The sequence below is a fragment of the Enhydra lutris genome, unplaced genomic scaffold (assembly GCF_002288905.1).
Source record: "Enhydra lutris kenyoni isolate GAN:26980312 unplaced genomic scaffold, ASM228890v2 scaffoldscaffold8, whole genome shotgun sequence".
In the NCBI taxonomy this organism is placed as follows: Eukaryota; Metazoa; Chordata; class Mammalia; order Carnivora; family Mustelidae; genus Enhydra; species Enhydra lutris.
In genome coordinates this window covers 3,292,308-3,307,169 of record NW_019154092.1, presented here as the reverse complement: position 1 = coordinate 3,307,169, position 14,862 = coordinate 3,292,308, and the positions used below count along the sequence as shown (strand labels likewise).

At 64.0% G+C, this 14,862-nt stretch overlaps 2 protein-coding genes across 3 annotated transcripts; both read right to left on the bottom strand.

Moving 5' to 3' along the window:
* Positions 1–3,821: 3,821 nt before the first annotated feature.
* Positions 3,822–5,271, bottom strand: LOC111142672 (glycoprotein Ib platelet beta subunit). Its single transcript, XM_022495976.1, is given in 5 exon segments — positions 3,822–4,496; positions 4,498–4,886; positions 4,918–4,955; positions 4,957–5,048; positions 5,263–5,271. Coding segments are annotated over 5 exon segments (1,203 nt in total).
* Positions 4,957–13,682, bottom strand: LOC111142463 (septin 5). Of its 2 annotated transcripts, XM_022495633.1 has the most exons (12): positions 13,640–13,682; positions 13,501–13,511; positions 8,884–8,980; positions 8,687–8,773; positions 8,303–8,426; positions 8,081–8,215; positions 7,784–7,901; positions 7,573–7,674; positions 6,689–6,785; positions 6,455–6,590; positions 6,117–6,219; positions 4,957–6,006 (listed from the first exon to the last, which is right to left on the bottom strand). In XM_022495633.1, exons 1-12 carry the CDS (start codon positions 13,680–13,682, stop codon positions 5,950–5,952), a joined length of 1,110 nt encoding a protein of 369 aa, XP_022351341.1. In that variant the 3' UTR covers positions 4,957–5,949. The 2 variants fall into 2 exon arrangements, with proteins under 2 accessions (XP_022351341.1, XP_022351340.1); XM_022495632.1 differs by lacking the exons at positions 13,501–13,511; positions 13,640–13,682 and adding an exon at positions 9,628–9,918.
* Between the last annotated feature and the right edge of the window lie 1,180 nt (positions 13,683–14,862).

Here is a 14,862-nt window from a genome sequence, read left to right as displayed (position 1 = left end):
CCCCGCCACCCACCCCAATGTTGTTGCTCTGTCTGGGCGGCGGGTGCACCCCCCCCAACACAAGGTGGCCAGAGCTTAGACCCCTCCAGACCTTCCCAGGGCCTCGTCCACGCAGGCCCCACTCAAGTCTCCGCCCAGTGAGGGGCCACCCGCTCCCCAGGCTCCCCTTCAACTCCCTAGGATGGAGGGGGCCCATGGAAGACCCGCGTACACACACCCCCGCCCTCAGGTTGGTTGGGAGGTGGCGCAGCGTCTGTTCCACTCCCCTGGGGGAGCTCCCTCTACCGTCCCCACCGGGTATCCTCAGCAGAAGCGGCTAAGGCCAGCTCCTCACAGTCGCCCTCCACGCCCGCCACAGCAGCTCCTTCCAGCCCCGCCCCGGTGCACACAGCAGGGACTCAATAAGTGTTTACGGAGCAAACAGGCGGCGGGAGGGCGGTTGGTGCACCTGGGATGACACCCCCTCCGCCTGGCGGAAGAGGTCCCTTATCTTCCCTGTTGACGGGCTGTCAGCGATCAGAGGGAGAGGAGGAGAGGGGAGCGGAGGAAAGGGGAGGGGAGGAGGAGGGAGGGATGCAGAATTGGCGCGCTCACCCCTCCCTGTCTGTTAGCGGCCGCTGGGCGCACCCTTCCCTGTTCCCATGGGGGGTGGGGGTGCGACCTATCAGCCGTCTCGACGTTCACGCCACCAGCCTGGGCAAACCCTCCCTCTCCTGGCCTCTGTTTCTCCGCGGACCCGGGTTGCCTGCCCAGTGCCCACCTCGGCCGCCTTGGCCACACGCGGGCTGTTTCCGCAGACCGCGAGCGCCCTCTGGTGGTCGTACTGGGTCGTGGCGAGTGAGGGGGGAACTGGATGCGGTTTGGGGCGGGAAATTATCACCCACGCACTTCACAGGCAAGGCTACCAGAGGGAGGTCACAGCTGTGTCTGCCCCAGGGATGCCGTCTGGCCCTTCTCGGGGGTGGGCAGTGCTGTGGTCAGAGGACCCTTGGGCTGCAGGGCAAAGGACCCGCCTGAATCAGCCAGTTTGGGGACTAGAGGTGTGGGGGGATGGGTAGCACCTTGAGTTGTCACTGCCTTGTTCTCATCTGGAAGGAGTCTGAAGCCACAGAGAGGACCAGACTGTCAATGGGGAACAGAGCCTGGGGCAGGTATGTTGTCCATTAGATGGAGGACAACGGCTGGGGGGAAGGGCAGGATAGCTTGTTGAGCCAAGCGGTAGAGGTGTGCACTCCTCCTTCCAGCACCGGCCCATTCAGGGGCGCTGAGCTGAGACCATCCTCTTCTCCACACTCCTTGGAAGCTGAGGCCCCAGGGTCAGTGCATGGAGGGTCAGCTCGGGGTCAGAAGTTGGGATGGGAGAGCTCCCAGGAGGCCTGGAAAAGGTTAGCCATTGAGGCCAGGCCAGCGCCCTCTGTGCTCAGTACCTTGGCAGAAGCCAATCGAAATCATGCCCAACTGGCAAAAAAAAAAAAAAAAAAAAGAGGGAGAAACCATGGAATTCAGCTGCCATATCTACCAGGGGGTAAGGAAGTTCTTCTTTAGGTCTGACCACATGGTGATGCCAGCCTCTTTCCTCCAACAGAGAAGCTGAAGCTGCTTCAGCTCCAGGCTCTCAGGGCTGTGTGCCCACTCTCTCAGCCGGACACTGGCCCAGAAGCCCTCAAGGTTGTGGGCAGTGGGCATTGGACTTGGGCTCTTACTGACACTTCCTCATAGTTCCTGCTGGAGTCTTGGCTCACAGCGCAGGGGGGCCTCCTTCTTTTAGCTCAGGGTCATCTAGGACCCCTGGGTCATTTTCTCCTGGGCCCTGCATTTGCTCCCTGAAGGCCTCAGGGAGGAGGAAGAGAGGGGGAACCTAGGAGCCTGGTCTTAGCTCTGCTCTGGCTCAGCCAGGGATCCCTCCCTGGCATCTGGTTTCCTCCTCTGGAAAGTAAGGGGAACACTGTCTCCCTGTACCATGTTGGGAGTGAGTTAGGAGGTTGCTGTGTACATTGCTGTGACAACGATTATTACCTCTGACCCCTACCAGGGACTCTGAGTGTGCTGGGCCACCCCTGGGGGTTGGGAGGGTGGCAGTTCATTTGTACAAAAGGGGCCACCATCCCTGATGTGGTGATAAGGCCGGATGGACCATTGGGCAGTCGGCCACAGCCCACAATGGGCCGGATGGCCCGTACCTGCCCACAAAGGAGGGGGTGGCTCCTGGCTCATGTCTGACCAGCAGCCCCGAGATAGCATCAGCCCAACCCGAGGGTCATCCATCTTGTGCCACAAAGACTGGGACAAAGGCCGTGTCAGCGGCAGCCTCCCCGACCTGGTCAGTGGGGGCCAGAGCCTTCCTGTGCCAGGCACCCCGGGCCCAGGCCTGAGGCTTCTTGTTGGGGTCCATGGGGAGCAGCCTTCATCGTTTACGTGGGCAGCCAGGTGGGGGCCACACTGGGGTGGGAGGTGGACTCCAGTAGTGAGGAGAGCATCAGGCCTCCTTTGGGCACCCCAGGCCCCTGGTTAGCAGCTTGTGCCTTGCTGGGCTAAACCCCCAAGAAGCCCCAGGCCCTGGCTGCTCGGCTCGGGGTTCAGGGACTAGGGCTGGTCTGGGCAATCAGGGAGACCTGCCTGTGGGAAGTGGCAGCCAAGTGCAGGACATGATCCCAGAGACCAAGCAACCCCCTGGTACCCACTCACCCCCGCAGAGATCTGCCTCACAGGCTGAGCATCATAATTCAGATGCCCAGGGAGTTCCAGGGGGGCCATGAGACCGTCCTCACCACCTCAGACCCAGCCCTGGCCATCCTCAAAGCTGTTCACAGGTCATGGTCATTGCCACTCACACTCCGAACAGTCCTCAGAGCCTTCTCACGGCTCCTCATTGACCCCTCAGATGCTGCCACTGCAAACATCCATTCTCTCTCTCAACTACACTGCCCTGCAGGGCCCTCAATGTCCCCACTGTCTTCACTGTCCCATGTCCTCACTGTTGCTGCGTCCTCACTGTTCCCATGGAGTCCTCACTGTCCACAGAGTCCTCACTGCACTCAGTGTCCTTGCTGTCCCTGTGTCCTCACTGTCCCCAGTGTCTTCACTGTCCCAAGTGTCCTGTCCTCAGTGTCCTCATTGTTCCCAGTGTCCCTGCTGTCCCCACTATCCACTGTCTTCACTGTCCTATCCTCAGTGTCCTCGTTGTCCCCAGTATCCTTGCTGTCCCTAGTGTCCTCATTCCCCAGTGTCCTCACTGTTCACCCTGTCTTGTCTCCACAGTGTCTTTGCTCCCCAAAGTGTCCTCACCGTTTCCACACTGCCCTCACTCCCCACAGTGTCCCCTACAATGTGGTCACTGTCCGAGTTCTTCCGTGCTTTCCACTTGAACTTCTGCGAGAGTGAGTGGTCTGGGAGAGGTCACTCACTAACCCGGTGTTTGGCTGGCAGTTATTCTGGGTGGGCGAAGAAGGGATGCGTCCCCTTGAGAAGCCTCCCAAGGCTGTTCCTGCGGTTTGCGGAGGGGAATTTCCGGGTGGCGGGGCACAGAGACCAGTCAGATAGGGAGAAGGGTTTATTCTGCGCTGGAGTTTGGCGTGGGGGACCTCGCCGGCGGCTGGACTGCAGCTTCCTCCCGCCCTTGACCTGCCTCAGCGGCCCGGGCACGCGGCGGGCACGTGGCGGTGGGGCGCGCGCCCGGCTCGGGGCCTGTAGGGGTTGGCGTGGTCTTGGAATTCGTAACCAGGCGAAGGACGAGACTCGTCCGGGTCAGAGCGAGGGCCCCCCCGGGATGGACTCTGTCGGGTCGGCGGGCCCGCGTCGCTCAGCGCTTCTCGGGGCTCCTCTCAGGACTCGCGGGCTCCCGCGGGCTCCGCCACCAGCGGGGCGGTCAGCGACAACGGGTGCGTGGCGCGGGCGCGGGCGCGCAGCCGGCGCAGGCGGCACAGCAGCAGCAGCAGCAGCAACGCGTGCAGCAGCCCGAGGCCGAGCAGCAGGAGCTGCGCCCCCAGCGCCTCCCGGCAGAGCGCGCCCAGCGCACAGGCGGCGCGCAGCTCGTCCTCCGCCAGGTAAGGCAGCAGGCGGCCGCGCAGAGCGGGGGGCGCGGCGCAGCGCAGGTCGCGGTAGGGCGCGCGCTCGGGTCGGCCGGCTAGCCAGGCGCGCAGCGGCACCAGGTGGCAATCGCAGCGCCAGGGGTTGGCCCCCAGGTGCGCGAGACGCAGCACGGGCAGCGCGTCCAGCAGTCCCGGCGGCAGCGCCGTCAGATTGTTGCCCGTCAGCACCAGTTCGGTCGTGTCCAGCGGGAAGGCGGCGGGCAGCGAGGCCCACGTCAGCCCGCGGCGCCCGCAATCCACAAGAGTCCCCGCGCAGTCACACGGCGCGGGGCAGCCCGAGGCCAGGCGGCTGGGCGGCGCTAGCAGCAGGAGCAGCAGGCTCAGCGCCCCGCGCGGCCCTGGAAGGGAAGCGCCATAGTGAGCCTGGAGGCCTGTGGGGCTCTTGGGCGGGTCCCTGTGCACCCCGGGGTGCCGGGCCAGGCTCCAGCCCCCGAGGTCCGAGAGCCTTGCCCGCAAGCCTCTCCACCCCCATCATCTCGTGCGCTGGCTAGAGGTCCTCTCGAAGTCCCACCCAAATCTCCCTACGGTAGCGCCTCCCAGCCCGACTCTGCTCAAGGAGCGCAGCCGGGGCCCTGCCTGACCCCAGACTCACCGAAGCCCATGGCGAGAGGATGGTGACCCGGCTTGCTCTGGACCGCGAAGCCTGGGCTGGAGAGCCAGGCGATAAGGCTGCCCCGCCCCTGCCAGGCCCCAGATCCCCCACCAAACCGACCACAGCGCAGCCATCCGCCAGAAATAACCTGGAGGCCGAGGGGACAGGCGCTGTGGCCCCAGATAGAGCGCTATCACCAGGGCCTGCTGGCCACCAGGGCTTCCGCCCCCTCACAACCTCCCAGGGGCACATGGATCACTCTGACACCGCTGCGACTTCACCAACATTGTTTTCCTGTCACCAGGACAGGACGTGGCATTCACAACTGAACAAAACTGGAGAATGGGGTTTGGGGGGAAGGTATCATGCTGGGGGTTGGGGGTTGGGAGGGGTGGGCTAGGGAACTCAGGGCAACAGTGCTGCTGGGGAGAAGGGACCTCCGGCCACAGGCAGGGAATGGCAGTCTAGGCAGGCATAGGGGGTTACTGGGTCACCCACCACCACCCACTACTCCTAGAGCCCTCAGGCCAGGCCACAGCCATGGGTGAGGAGCATGGGCGATCACAGGTGTCCCAGCCCCACCAGCCCCATGAAATCCTTGCCTGCAGCCAGCTGCCCTCCTTTGGTCTGGAGGGATCATGAGTGCTTCTGTTGCCCAGCCCGCCCACTGAGTTACCCTGTGAGGGGGTGAGGAGGTAAGGAAAGACCTGGCCCACCTCGGCACAAAGTGAGGTCTCAGCTTAAGCTGGGTGGCCCAAGGGAGTGGGCACAGGAGGGCTCCCACATCCACTCTGTGGCACCGGGGTGGGGAACTAGGCCCAGGATGCTGGGGATCTGCTCCCCTCTTCTGCCTTGTTTTACCCACCCACCTGAGCAGGGCCTGGAGTTGGAGTTCATGGCCTTCTAGGGCAGGGGTAGATCTTAAAAGCCATGCCCCAACCTAGCAGCTTCTCCCCCAAGGCCACAGGGGGCCAGCTGTGGTGAGGGGCTGCTCTCAGGCTTCTTGGAAGCAGATACAAATGAGGGGAGAGACTGATGCTGAGAATAAATTAGGGTTGGCTGGGGGCTGTGACCCCGCGTCTCTGGGTCAGGTCAGTAACAGCTGGGAACAGTCCTGGTCTGGGTCACTCTGGGACTGGAGTTGTGCCCAGGTCTGTTGCAGCTCCAGATGATTCCAGGGTTGAGTCCAGGCCAGTTGGGGTCCAGGAATGGGAAGGGCCAGCCTGGAAACTGGCAGTCTATCCATGGCGATGTGGGGCTGGGCTGGGGTCACTGGTCCTGCATTTGCTGCTTCATTTTCTGCAGCATCTCCTGCATGCGCCTGAGCTGGAGGGGAGACAGGAAGAGTAGAGGATGGAGTGAGAAACGAGGAGGAGGGGCCTGACCCCGCCCCACCCCACCCCCAGCCCCTGCTCCTCCCCTGGGGCCCTCATCACCTCCTCATCCTTCATTCTGATGAGCTTTTCTGTCTCTGCGTCAGGTGTAGGCAGTGGCAGGATGGGGATGGGGCTCTCCATGCGGCTGTCCTGGGTCAGTTTGCTGTGGGGTAGACCAGAGGGCGGGAGTTTGTCTGACACCCAGCACTAGGAAGGCCCTCCCCCTCTGAGCTCCCATTGGCTCTGGGAGGACAAGATGCACGGTGGGCCGAGGGAGCTATCAGGGAGCCAGGGGCCAAGAGCAGGTCTGGGTGGGCAGCAGGGACCAGCCCTCTGTTAGGGAAACGAGGCTGGGGGTCGTGGGGCGCATGATGCGGTCGGGGGTCAGGGCTGCGCACCTGGTCATCTGCTGGATGCAGTGTGCGCGATAGTTCTCATAGTGCACGTCGCATGTCACGTCCTTGAGGTCATGCATGTGCGTGCGGATAAGCATGTTACGCAGCTTCACAAAGTCGCAATGCGCCTGGTTTTCCACTGTGGGGCGGGAGTGGGTAGCGGGGGTGGGTGCAGGCCCTGGTGGTGGTGGGGGGAGCCTTCCCACCCCCTAGGCGGTGCCCCACTCCTGAACTCACCTTCCACGATCCCCCAGGGGTACAGTCGCCCCCGGACCCGCTGCCCCTTGGCCTCCACCACTGTGTTGCTGCCGATAACCGCGAAGGGCGCACTCTCCTGGGGAGGGCAGGCACACGGGCTCACGCCCAGTTAGTGTGAGTGTGGGGTTAGTGGCTGAAGATGGGCCTGGGCATGCCGTACCTTGTTGGCACCTCCAGCATTACCAACAGGCTCTCCCCAAAGAGATCCTGGAGTTGCCCACCTCTTTTGGCTTCTCGGAAGCCAGAGCCTGGCACCGCTTCTACCCCAGGGGCCCTTGCCAGGTGTGTGCCACCAGGCACATCGTCCCCTTCTGACACCACCCCCTATCAGGAACTGCTCCATCTAGCTACCTTTGCCGTCCCTCCCCAGAGCTGAGCCCCGGCCTCCTGTTGGTGATGCTGACTTTGGCTGGGGCCAAGAGGCCCACTCTGCTCCTGGCCCAGCAGCCGGCTATCCTATGTCTTGTCTCGCCACTCTAGATCCTGGGTCACCCAAAGCTATAGCCACCTTCTGGAGCTCAGAATTCTGGGGGCCAGGGCATGAGTAGGCTTGGGAACACAGGGCCCTGGGCCAGACCTTTATGCTGGTGACCCCTTGGAAGAAGACTGAGGAGTAGGGTCAGAGTGGAGCACTAGCCAGCACTGTGCCTTTGGGTCCTGGCAAGTGCCCCAGGACACATGAACCACATGGGGCCCAAACCACACAAGCCAGTGGGGACAGGGGGGACTGTACCCACCCCAGCCCCAGGTGAAGGGGCTCTATTGCCCAGACAAAAGACTCCTGTCCACTGGGTTGGACCTGGATGCTTGGCTCCATGTAAACTGACCTTCGGTTCCCTCCTCTGCCACCCCAGGCTGCTCACCTTCAGTTCCCGATCCTGCTGCTTAAAGTCCTCGTCCTCATCGGAGTCACACTCAGGGAACTGGTACACGTGGATGCCGAACTTGTCAATCTCCTCCCGGATCTGTGGCAGGGCAAGGGCTGTCAGACCCAGTACTCAGGGCCAGCCACGTTGGTACCCGCGATCAGCATGGTGGCTGGTGTCCATCCCAGAGACCTAGTCCAAGGCTCACCCGCTCCTTCAGCTTCCGGATCTCACCAGGGACCAGGCAGTCGGCTTTGGCGATGAGGGGCACAATGTTCACCTTCTCGTGCAGGGCCTTCATGAAACCCACATCCACGGGCCGCAGGCTGCAGAGAGTAGCCAGGGCTGGTGAGGGGCAGAGCGGGGGTGGTGGGGGGCCCGGGGAGAGGCTGGGATAGGCTCAGGGTGGGCAGGCTTGTGAGCACACAGCCAGGGGCCAGGCAGTGGCTGGTAGAGCCGTGGCGCTCTGTGGAGGTGGGAGTCCGTTCCAAGGCTGCTTACGCACCCATGGCCGAAAGGGGAGATGAAGTATAGACAGCAGTGCACGCGGTTGTCTTGGATGTTCTTGCGGTTGAGGCCGCTCTCGTCGCGGAAATACTGCTCGAACTGCTGGTCCACGTAGTCAGTGATGGGCTTCCAGCTGCAGAGGGACAGGAGGGTCTGTGAGGCCAGAGGGGAGGCTGGGCCAGCCTAGGCAGAGACTGTCCCCCGGCCGAGCTCTGCTCACCATTCCGAGTTGTTGACAGCATCCCCGAAGCCTGGCGTGTCCACAATGGTGAGCTTCAGCTTCACGCCCTTCTCCTCGATGTCCACTGTGTGCTTCAGGATCTCTACAGTCTGGCTGATGCGCTCTGCGGGGGTCGGGGCATGGTCTGGGGGGGGGGCATGGTCTGTCTCTCCATCTCCCAGTCCCCACCCCCACTGGGCGGCCAGGACCCTTGTTCTCATTCATTCTCATATTTGCGCCTTGGCCTGACTGTGATCTGGGCCACTCCTCCTGGACCCTGAACAGGAGATCCATGCTGTGAGAAGGGAGGAGCAGGGTCCAGATCTGGGAGGGAACCCTTTGAGGGGTCACGCAGCAGGGGATGGGGAAGCAGGGCCCACTCACCCTCGGCACTGAGCAGCTTCCGGTCCTTGTACAAGTCGGTCAGGAAGAGGCTGTGGACCAGTGTGGACTTCCCCAGGCCCGACTCACCTGCCAGCAGGTGTAGTGGAAGAGTCGGGTTAAGTCTGAGGCCCCTATGACAGAGCCTGACTGGCTAATGGCCCAAGCCCCCCCCCTGCCTGGGAGTCCAGCCCACTCACCGGCCACCATGAGCGTGAAATCAAAGCCCTTCTTCACAGACTTCCGGTGCACCTGATTGGGCAGTGTGGCGAAGCCCACGTACTGCTTGTCGATATCCTGGGGGCCGGGCAGGGCAGGTCATGGGCATGCTGGAGTGCCTGGGGCAGTCTGATGCCCCATTCCCTACCTGGCTCAGACATGGAGGCAGCAGAGGGCAGAGTCCCCTGGGTGGGGAGTTTCAATGGCACAAATGGGGTGAGGGCCTGTGGGCGAAGGTCTGGTGGTGGAAAGGCAGGTAAGAGGGTGGCAGGCATCCTTGCCCAGCCTCAGCGAGGGGCTCTGCAGGGACCTGACAATGTGTCTGTGTGTGTGGAGTTTAGGATGTCTGGCTGCGGCAGGCCCAGGCTGTGCCCTCCCTTGGGTGGTGGGAAGAGGGCGCCAGGACCAAGACCCCTCAGACACACCCAAGGTCCTTCACAGACTGGAGAAGCCCCCTGGCCTCAATACTCACCGTCCTGAGTGTACCGGGGGTGGGAGGCCCCATTTGGCCTTGATCCAGCCGCGGGGGTGGCTGGCTGCTGCTAACAGCGGAGCAAGGGCTATTTATAGACAGCGGCAAGGCGACGCCCCCGCCCGCGGGGTCCCAGTGCCCACCCCGGCGGACCCTGGCCCTGCCGGTCCCTGTCACGTCCCAGAGCTCTCGGGACGGGCCCTGGAGGGCGCACACACGTTGACCCACATTCCACTCCCCTCTCCACACACACCTTGAGCCGCCTCTGGGCCTGGGTCCGCGGCGACAACAGCTGCTCCACCAGGCGGTCCTGGGGCGCTGCCAGCGAGTCCATCGCGGCGTCCGCACCTCAGACCCGGTCAGGCCCCCGGGGGCCGGGCTTACAGGAGGGACTTACGCGCGGTACTGCCTTGAAGGCCGGTTCTCGCCCCCGTTTTACGGACGCGGGAAGTGAGGCCCAGAGAAGAGACGTGGCCCACCCGGGGTGCCGCCGACCCGGAGGCCCTGCGTGCCATGCCAGTGCCTCTGCCGACCACCCCGAGCCGCCCGCGGCGTTGCAGCCACAGGCAGGCCCCGCTCCCGCACCCGAACCAGAGGCGGGGCCTTGCCGGCGCTGGCGGGGGGTGGGGGGACAGGACCGCCCCACCCGTGCGGTCGCTGGGAAACAGTCGCCTGGAAATTGGGCCGCAGGCGGAGCCACGGGAAAGCTGTTGCGGAGGGCAGGGCCGAGCACAGGCGCGCATAGGCGAGGGGGCGGAGTCCCGCTGTCGGACCTGAGGCCTCTGTCCCGGCGTCGCGACCACCCGAGTGGGCGGGTGGGGGAAGCCGGGGCCCACCCAAGGGCCCTGGGGGGCGCTGTTGTGGCCTCCCCGCGCCCGGGACCCCCCCAGGTGCAGCGCGGCTTCTGCCCGCCAGAGGGCGCCGGGGGTGGGGGAATCGCTCCCAGTACCCAGGCTCACCCACGCGGGAACCGGCCCCCTCATTCCTTCTCTCATCGCAGAATTGGCCCGGAAACCTCCTGGCGGTGTCACGGGGCTCCAACTACTCACAGCCACACCCTGCCCAGCACTCCTCCCCCCTGCCTCGCGTGCGGGTGGGTGTGGGGGGGGGTGCGGGCGCGGGGGCGGGGGGGGGGGGGGGGGGGCGGCAGGGGTGTTCTTGAATGGCATGGCCTCCCCAGACGCGTGGGAACTTGGAGGGGTCAGAGCCCACTTCCCCAGCTTGGACAACAATCCCCCCAACCCCCCTACCCCCGTCCTACACCCCCCACCCCCCCATCCCGTTTGCAGAAGCTTAAAGCTGGGGATGGGGGTTAGTTAGAGCACTAGAGGCCTACCCACCCTATCTCTGGAAACTTGGAAGCTGCAGCCAGCACTGGTCACAACTGCCCCCAGACCACTCCTGTGAGCAAAGGTGGGGGTGTATGTGGAGTAAACTTACCCCCTGCCCTGTATGCGGCTCCCTCTGAGCTTCCTCACCTGCTCTGACCCACAGGACAAGGCCTGGGGGACTGGAGACCTCCAGCCAGTGTAACTCTCACCTTCTGTGACCACCCCAGAGACCACAGGCATCTCCCGAGCTACCAGACCCTTTCTCACCCTTTCCTCCAGGACCCCACCAGAATCTGAACCAGCCAGTGCCAGCTGGGCAGAGGGAGGCTTGGAAAGGAGCTGCAACACGAAAAGACACACTCCTTGGGCTGTGCGTCAGTAGGGAGAACCCCCCCCCCCCAGCTCTTCCCCACCCTGGTCCTCCCTTCTTGGCAACCCTGGTTGAGGGGCCTTTGTCCATCTGTCTAGGCTCATGACGCTGCTGTGGGGCCTGGCACCTGGGGAGGAGGGATGGGTCCACAGCTGGGAACAGGAGAGTCTTTCATGCAGAGGAGAGGAGAGGGGAAGCCACAGGGCACCTCCCTCAGCTGTCTCGGAGGGGCCCTCAGTCCTTGCCTTGAGAGAGCCTCCAAACTGGCCCCAGGCCTCTGCCATGCTAACCTGCAGGAGGGGTCTGGCCCAAGTCCCACCCAGCCTCCACCAGCAGGCCCACTGTAGACACAGCCCCTCAGCCTAGCCCCCACCCAGACAGGTTGGCATCTCAGGCTCAGGGCATCTCCAAGGTAGACACCCCTGGGTATGGGCCTCAGGTTGAGAAGGAACCTCAGCACCCCACAGCCCCATGGCCAATGGAGCTTGTTACTTTCAGATTGCCTCAATTTCCCCTTTGGTAAGGCAGAGCCTCTGGGGAGGCCCAAGTCAGGAGGGTAAGAGTCACTCCCAGCTCCCAACCTGCCTGTCCCCACACCTGAACTCACCCCAATAGGGCCTGTGGACTCCCTGGGGGAGCTCCAAGGAAGGGACCCTGCCACCCCCTCCCTCTGGCCCATGAAGTACAACAAATACTCCTCAGGGCTTCCTGAGCCATAGACACAGCTGCGCCCACCTCCTCCTGGTGCCTGAGACTCTCGAGGCATTTCCATTCTTAGAATCACTGGAGTCAGCTCTAGAAGCAGCCGCCAGAGCCAACAGAGCACCATCGTTGCCTGAGAGCTGGTGGGGGCCAGAGGATGGGGGCAGAGGGCCACCAGAACTCCCCCCGACCCTCTTTCCCAGTGCAGATAGACTATGGCTCAGTAGCACCAATAATGCTAACAGTGAAACTGCCACATGCTTCCAGCTCCCTCCAGATCCTAGAGAGCCCGCCCCAACACCTGGCTCCCTGGCTTTGTTCCCGGGGCTCCCCCTTCCACCTGCATGGTGCCCTCTCTCTTGGGTCCTAGAGGATGGGCGAGGCTGCCTCCTAACTGACCACATAGGATGGGCATACACAGGCCTGAAGGGGTTCATGCCTCTGCAGGAGGGGGTCCCTATTTGGTACTGGGCATCAGCTGCTGAGCCCAGTGACTCCAAGTGCCTGCAGGCCCCCGAAAAGGTGTGGGGGCTCATCTTCCAGTCCTTGTCTCTTTCTCCCTCAAACAATAGCCTGGCAGCTTGTGTCCCTGCATCTCAGGCATTGTCTGACCTGCCTTGATAGGAAGGCGGCTCCTGGCTCCGGCTCCCTGAAGCAGCCCTTGCCAGCAGGGTGAGGTTGAAGGGCCCCTCCCCAAGAGCCTCACCTCTCCCGGGGTTGGGTGCGTCCCCGCCAGGAGACTGGGAGCTGGTAGCCGGTGACTCCTGGCCTTCACCCCACCTGCTGGGTCTCTCCCGGGGCTGCCACCGCACCCTGGGCCAGGACTCCAGGGTTCCACCCAGCATCTACCCACTGTGTAAATCCCTATCCCTGCCGAGGGCAGCCCAGGCTACCGTGGGGGCAGAGTTGGGTCCAGAAAATCCCCCAAATGTGACTGAGCTCAAGCCAGACAGGCCCCAGCAGGGCTGCCCCAGAGCCCCCTTGCCCACCTGGTTACCCCACCCCTACCCCACTCTCAGGGTATCTCAGCTCTGTTGAACCCCAGCCTCTGCTGGATTTCACAGTGGATGCCCAGGTCAGCCTCCTGTCGAGCCCTGTGTTCTCATAGGACAGGGACCAGGCCAGCCCCTTTGGAAAGCCACAAGCCTATTTGTACCCACTAGGTTGGAAGACCCGTGCTGGACACAGGCATGACTCAGACCAGGCCCTGGAGGCTCCCAGACTGGGGAGGAGGCCTGGCCACAGATCAGCCCACTCAAATTGGTGTGTGGGGAAGAAAAGGCAAAAGATGCACAAGAGTGGGGTGGGGCTGCTCAGGTTCTAGGTGCTGGCTGATGGACAAAGACCCCTCCCCAAGCCTGTGGCCTGCTATGTCTGTGCCGTCACGCAGGACCCCACGAGGCCCAAGGCCAGGTCAGGGAGGATATGCTGGAGCTGGATCAGTGGAAGAGGGACACCCGGCCCATCCCCCCAGGCTGGGAGGGGCGCCCATGCTGTAAGGGTCAAGGGCCAGGCCCCCAGCGGCCTGGCGCCCAGTGCTCCCCTTCCTATCCCCGGGCGCGGCGGCACTGCCCCAGCTGACCATCGGTTATCGGTTATCGCGACACGGAGGGATGACGGCTGGCGGGGGCGGGGTCGTGCCTGGGCGCCGGCAGCGTCGGTGCCACAATGGGTGACAGTAGGCCGGGGGCGGGGGGAGGGGGGGGCGGCGGCGCGCACGTACCTGCTTGTCCTCTGCAGGGTCGGGGTCGGGTCAGGGTCCGCGTCCCGGCCGGCGGGCGGAAGAGAGAGGAAAGACACCGTAAGAGGCAGGCGGTCGGGCGGTGGGGACAAAGGCGCGCGCGGGCAGGCGCCGGGCTCACCTGGGGTCGCCAGCTTGCTCTTGTACCGCAGGCCTGTGCTCATGGTGGCCGCCTGCGGGGGGGACGGGGCGGCGGCGGGCGCGCGGGCGGGGCGCGGCGATGAGCGGCGGAGGCCGAGGCCAGGCTGCGGGGTGACCGGCCCCTCCGCGCCGCCGCCGCCCGCCCCGCCCGCGCGCCCGCCAGCCAATCGGCGCCCGCCGCGCCCACGCGCGACCCGGCTCGGCCGGCGGGGGCGGGAACCCAGGCGCCCCCCAAAGGCTCCGAGCCCGCCGCCTCCCGGCTACGCCCTAGCCTCCAGCGGCCCGCCAGCGCCCCGGGAACCCCGAGACGCCCGCGCTGCCCCCGCCCACCGCGTGGCGGCTGCCCGACTCCCGCCCCACCTAGCGTCTCCCGTGCACAGGCCTGGACGCCGCCTGCTTCGTTCTCCAGGGACCTCGGTCCTCGCCTCGGCCTCAGACCTAACCTCCGTGTGGCCCTTCCATAACGCCTGCCCTCCCCCTCCCCGACCCAGGGTGCTGCAGCCTCCTGCCAGCCCCTCCTCACCTCACCATGGACGTGGGAGATGCTGGCCAGGGGAGTCCTGCTCCTGGCCGCAGCAGGAAAGGTGATGGTCACCTCATGGAAGGTCGGATGCCCGGCCAGCGCCCCAGCTGCCCTGCTGGACTCAGCGCTGGACACACCTGCTCTGGAAGGAGACATACCTGGGCAAGCTGCAAAGGCCAAGCCTCTGGACAGTGGTCCCTCCTCTCTTTTCCTGGCTTATTTTCTGGGATTATTTCTGAAGAGTGACTGAGCTGACATCTGGGACAGGACATGGCCTGACCTCCAGCATGCCTGCCTTCCCACTCCCCTCCCCAGCCCTGTACCCTCTGCTCTGCAGATCCACAGCCAGACCTGCCCCCTCCCCGGAGAAGGGGTGCAGGGAGATCCCAGACTTCTGTGCTACAGGGCAGTTAGGGGGACTGAAGGCAGGGCCAGGGCCTGCACTCCATTTGCAGATGAGGAAGCTGAGGTCCCAGACGTTTGCTGACTTAGCAGGATTCAGATTCCCGTCATATTCCAGACAGATTCCTGTCTTCTATTACTATCACACTCCCAAGTACCTTTAGCTTCCCTGAAATGCCGCCAAGTGGCACATCTGGAGCATTCAGTCCCATAGAAAGACACAGCTTGGCCTGTGGTCACCATCTCCCTTGGCGAAGGCCCCCTTAGAAGGAGATGGC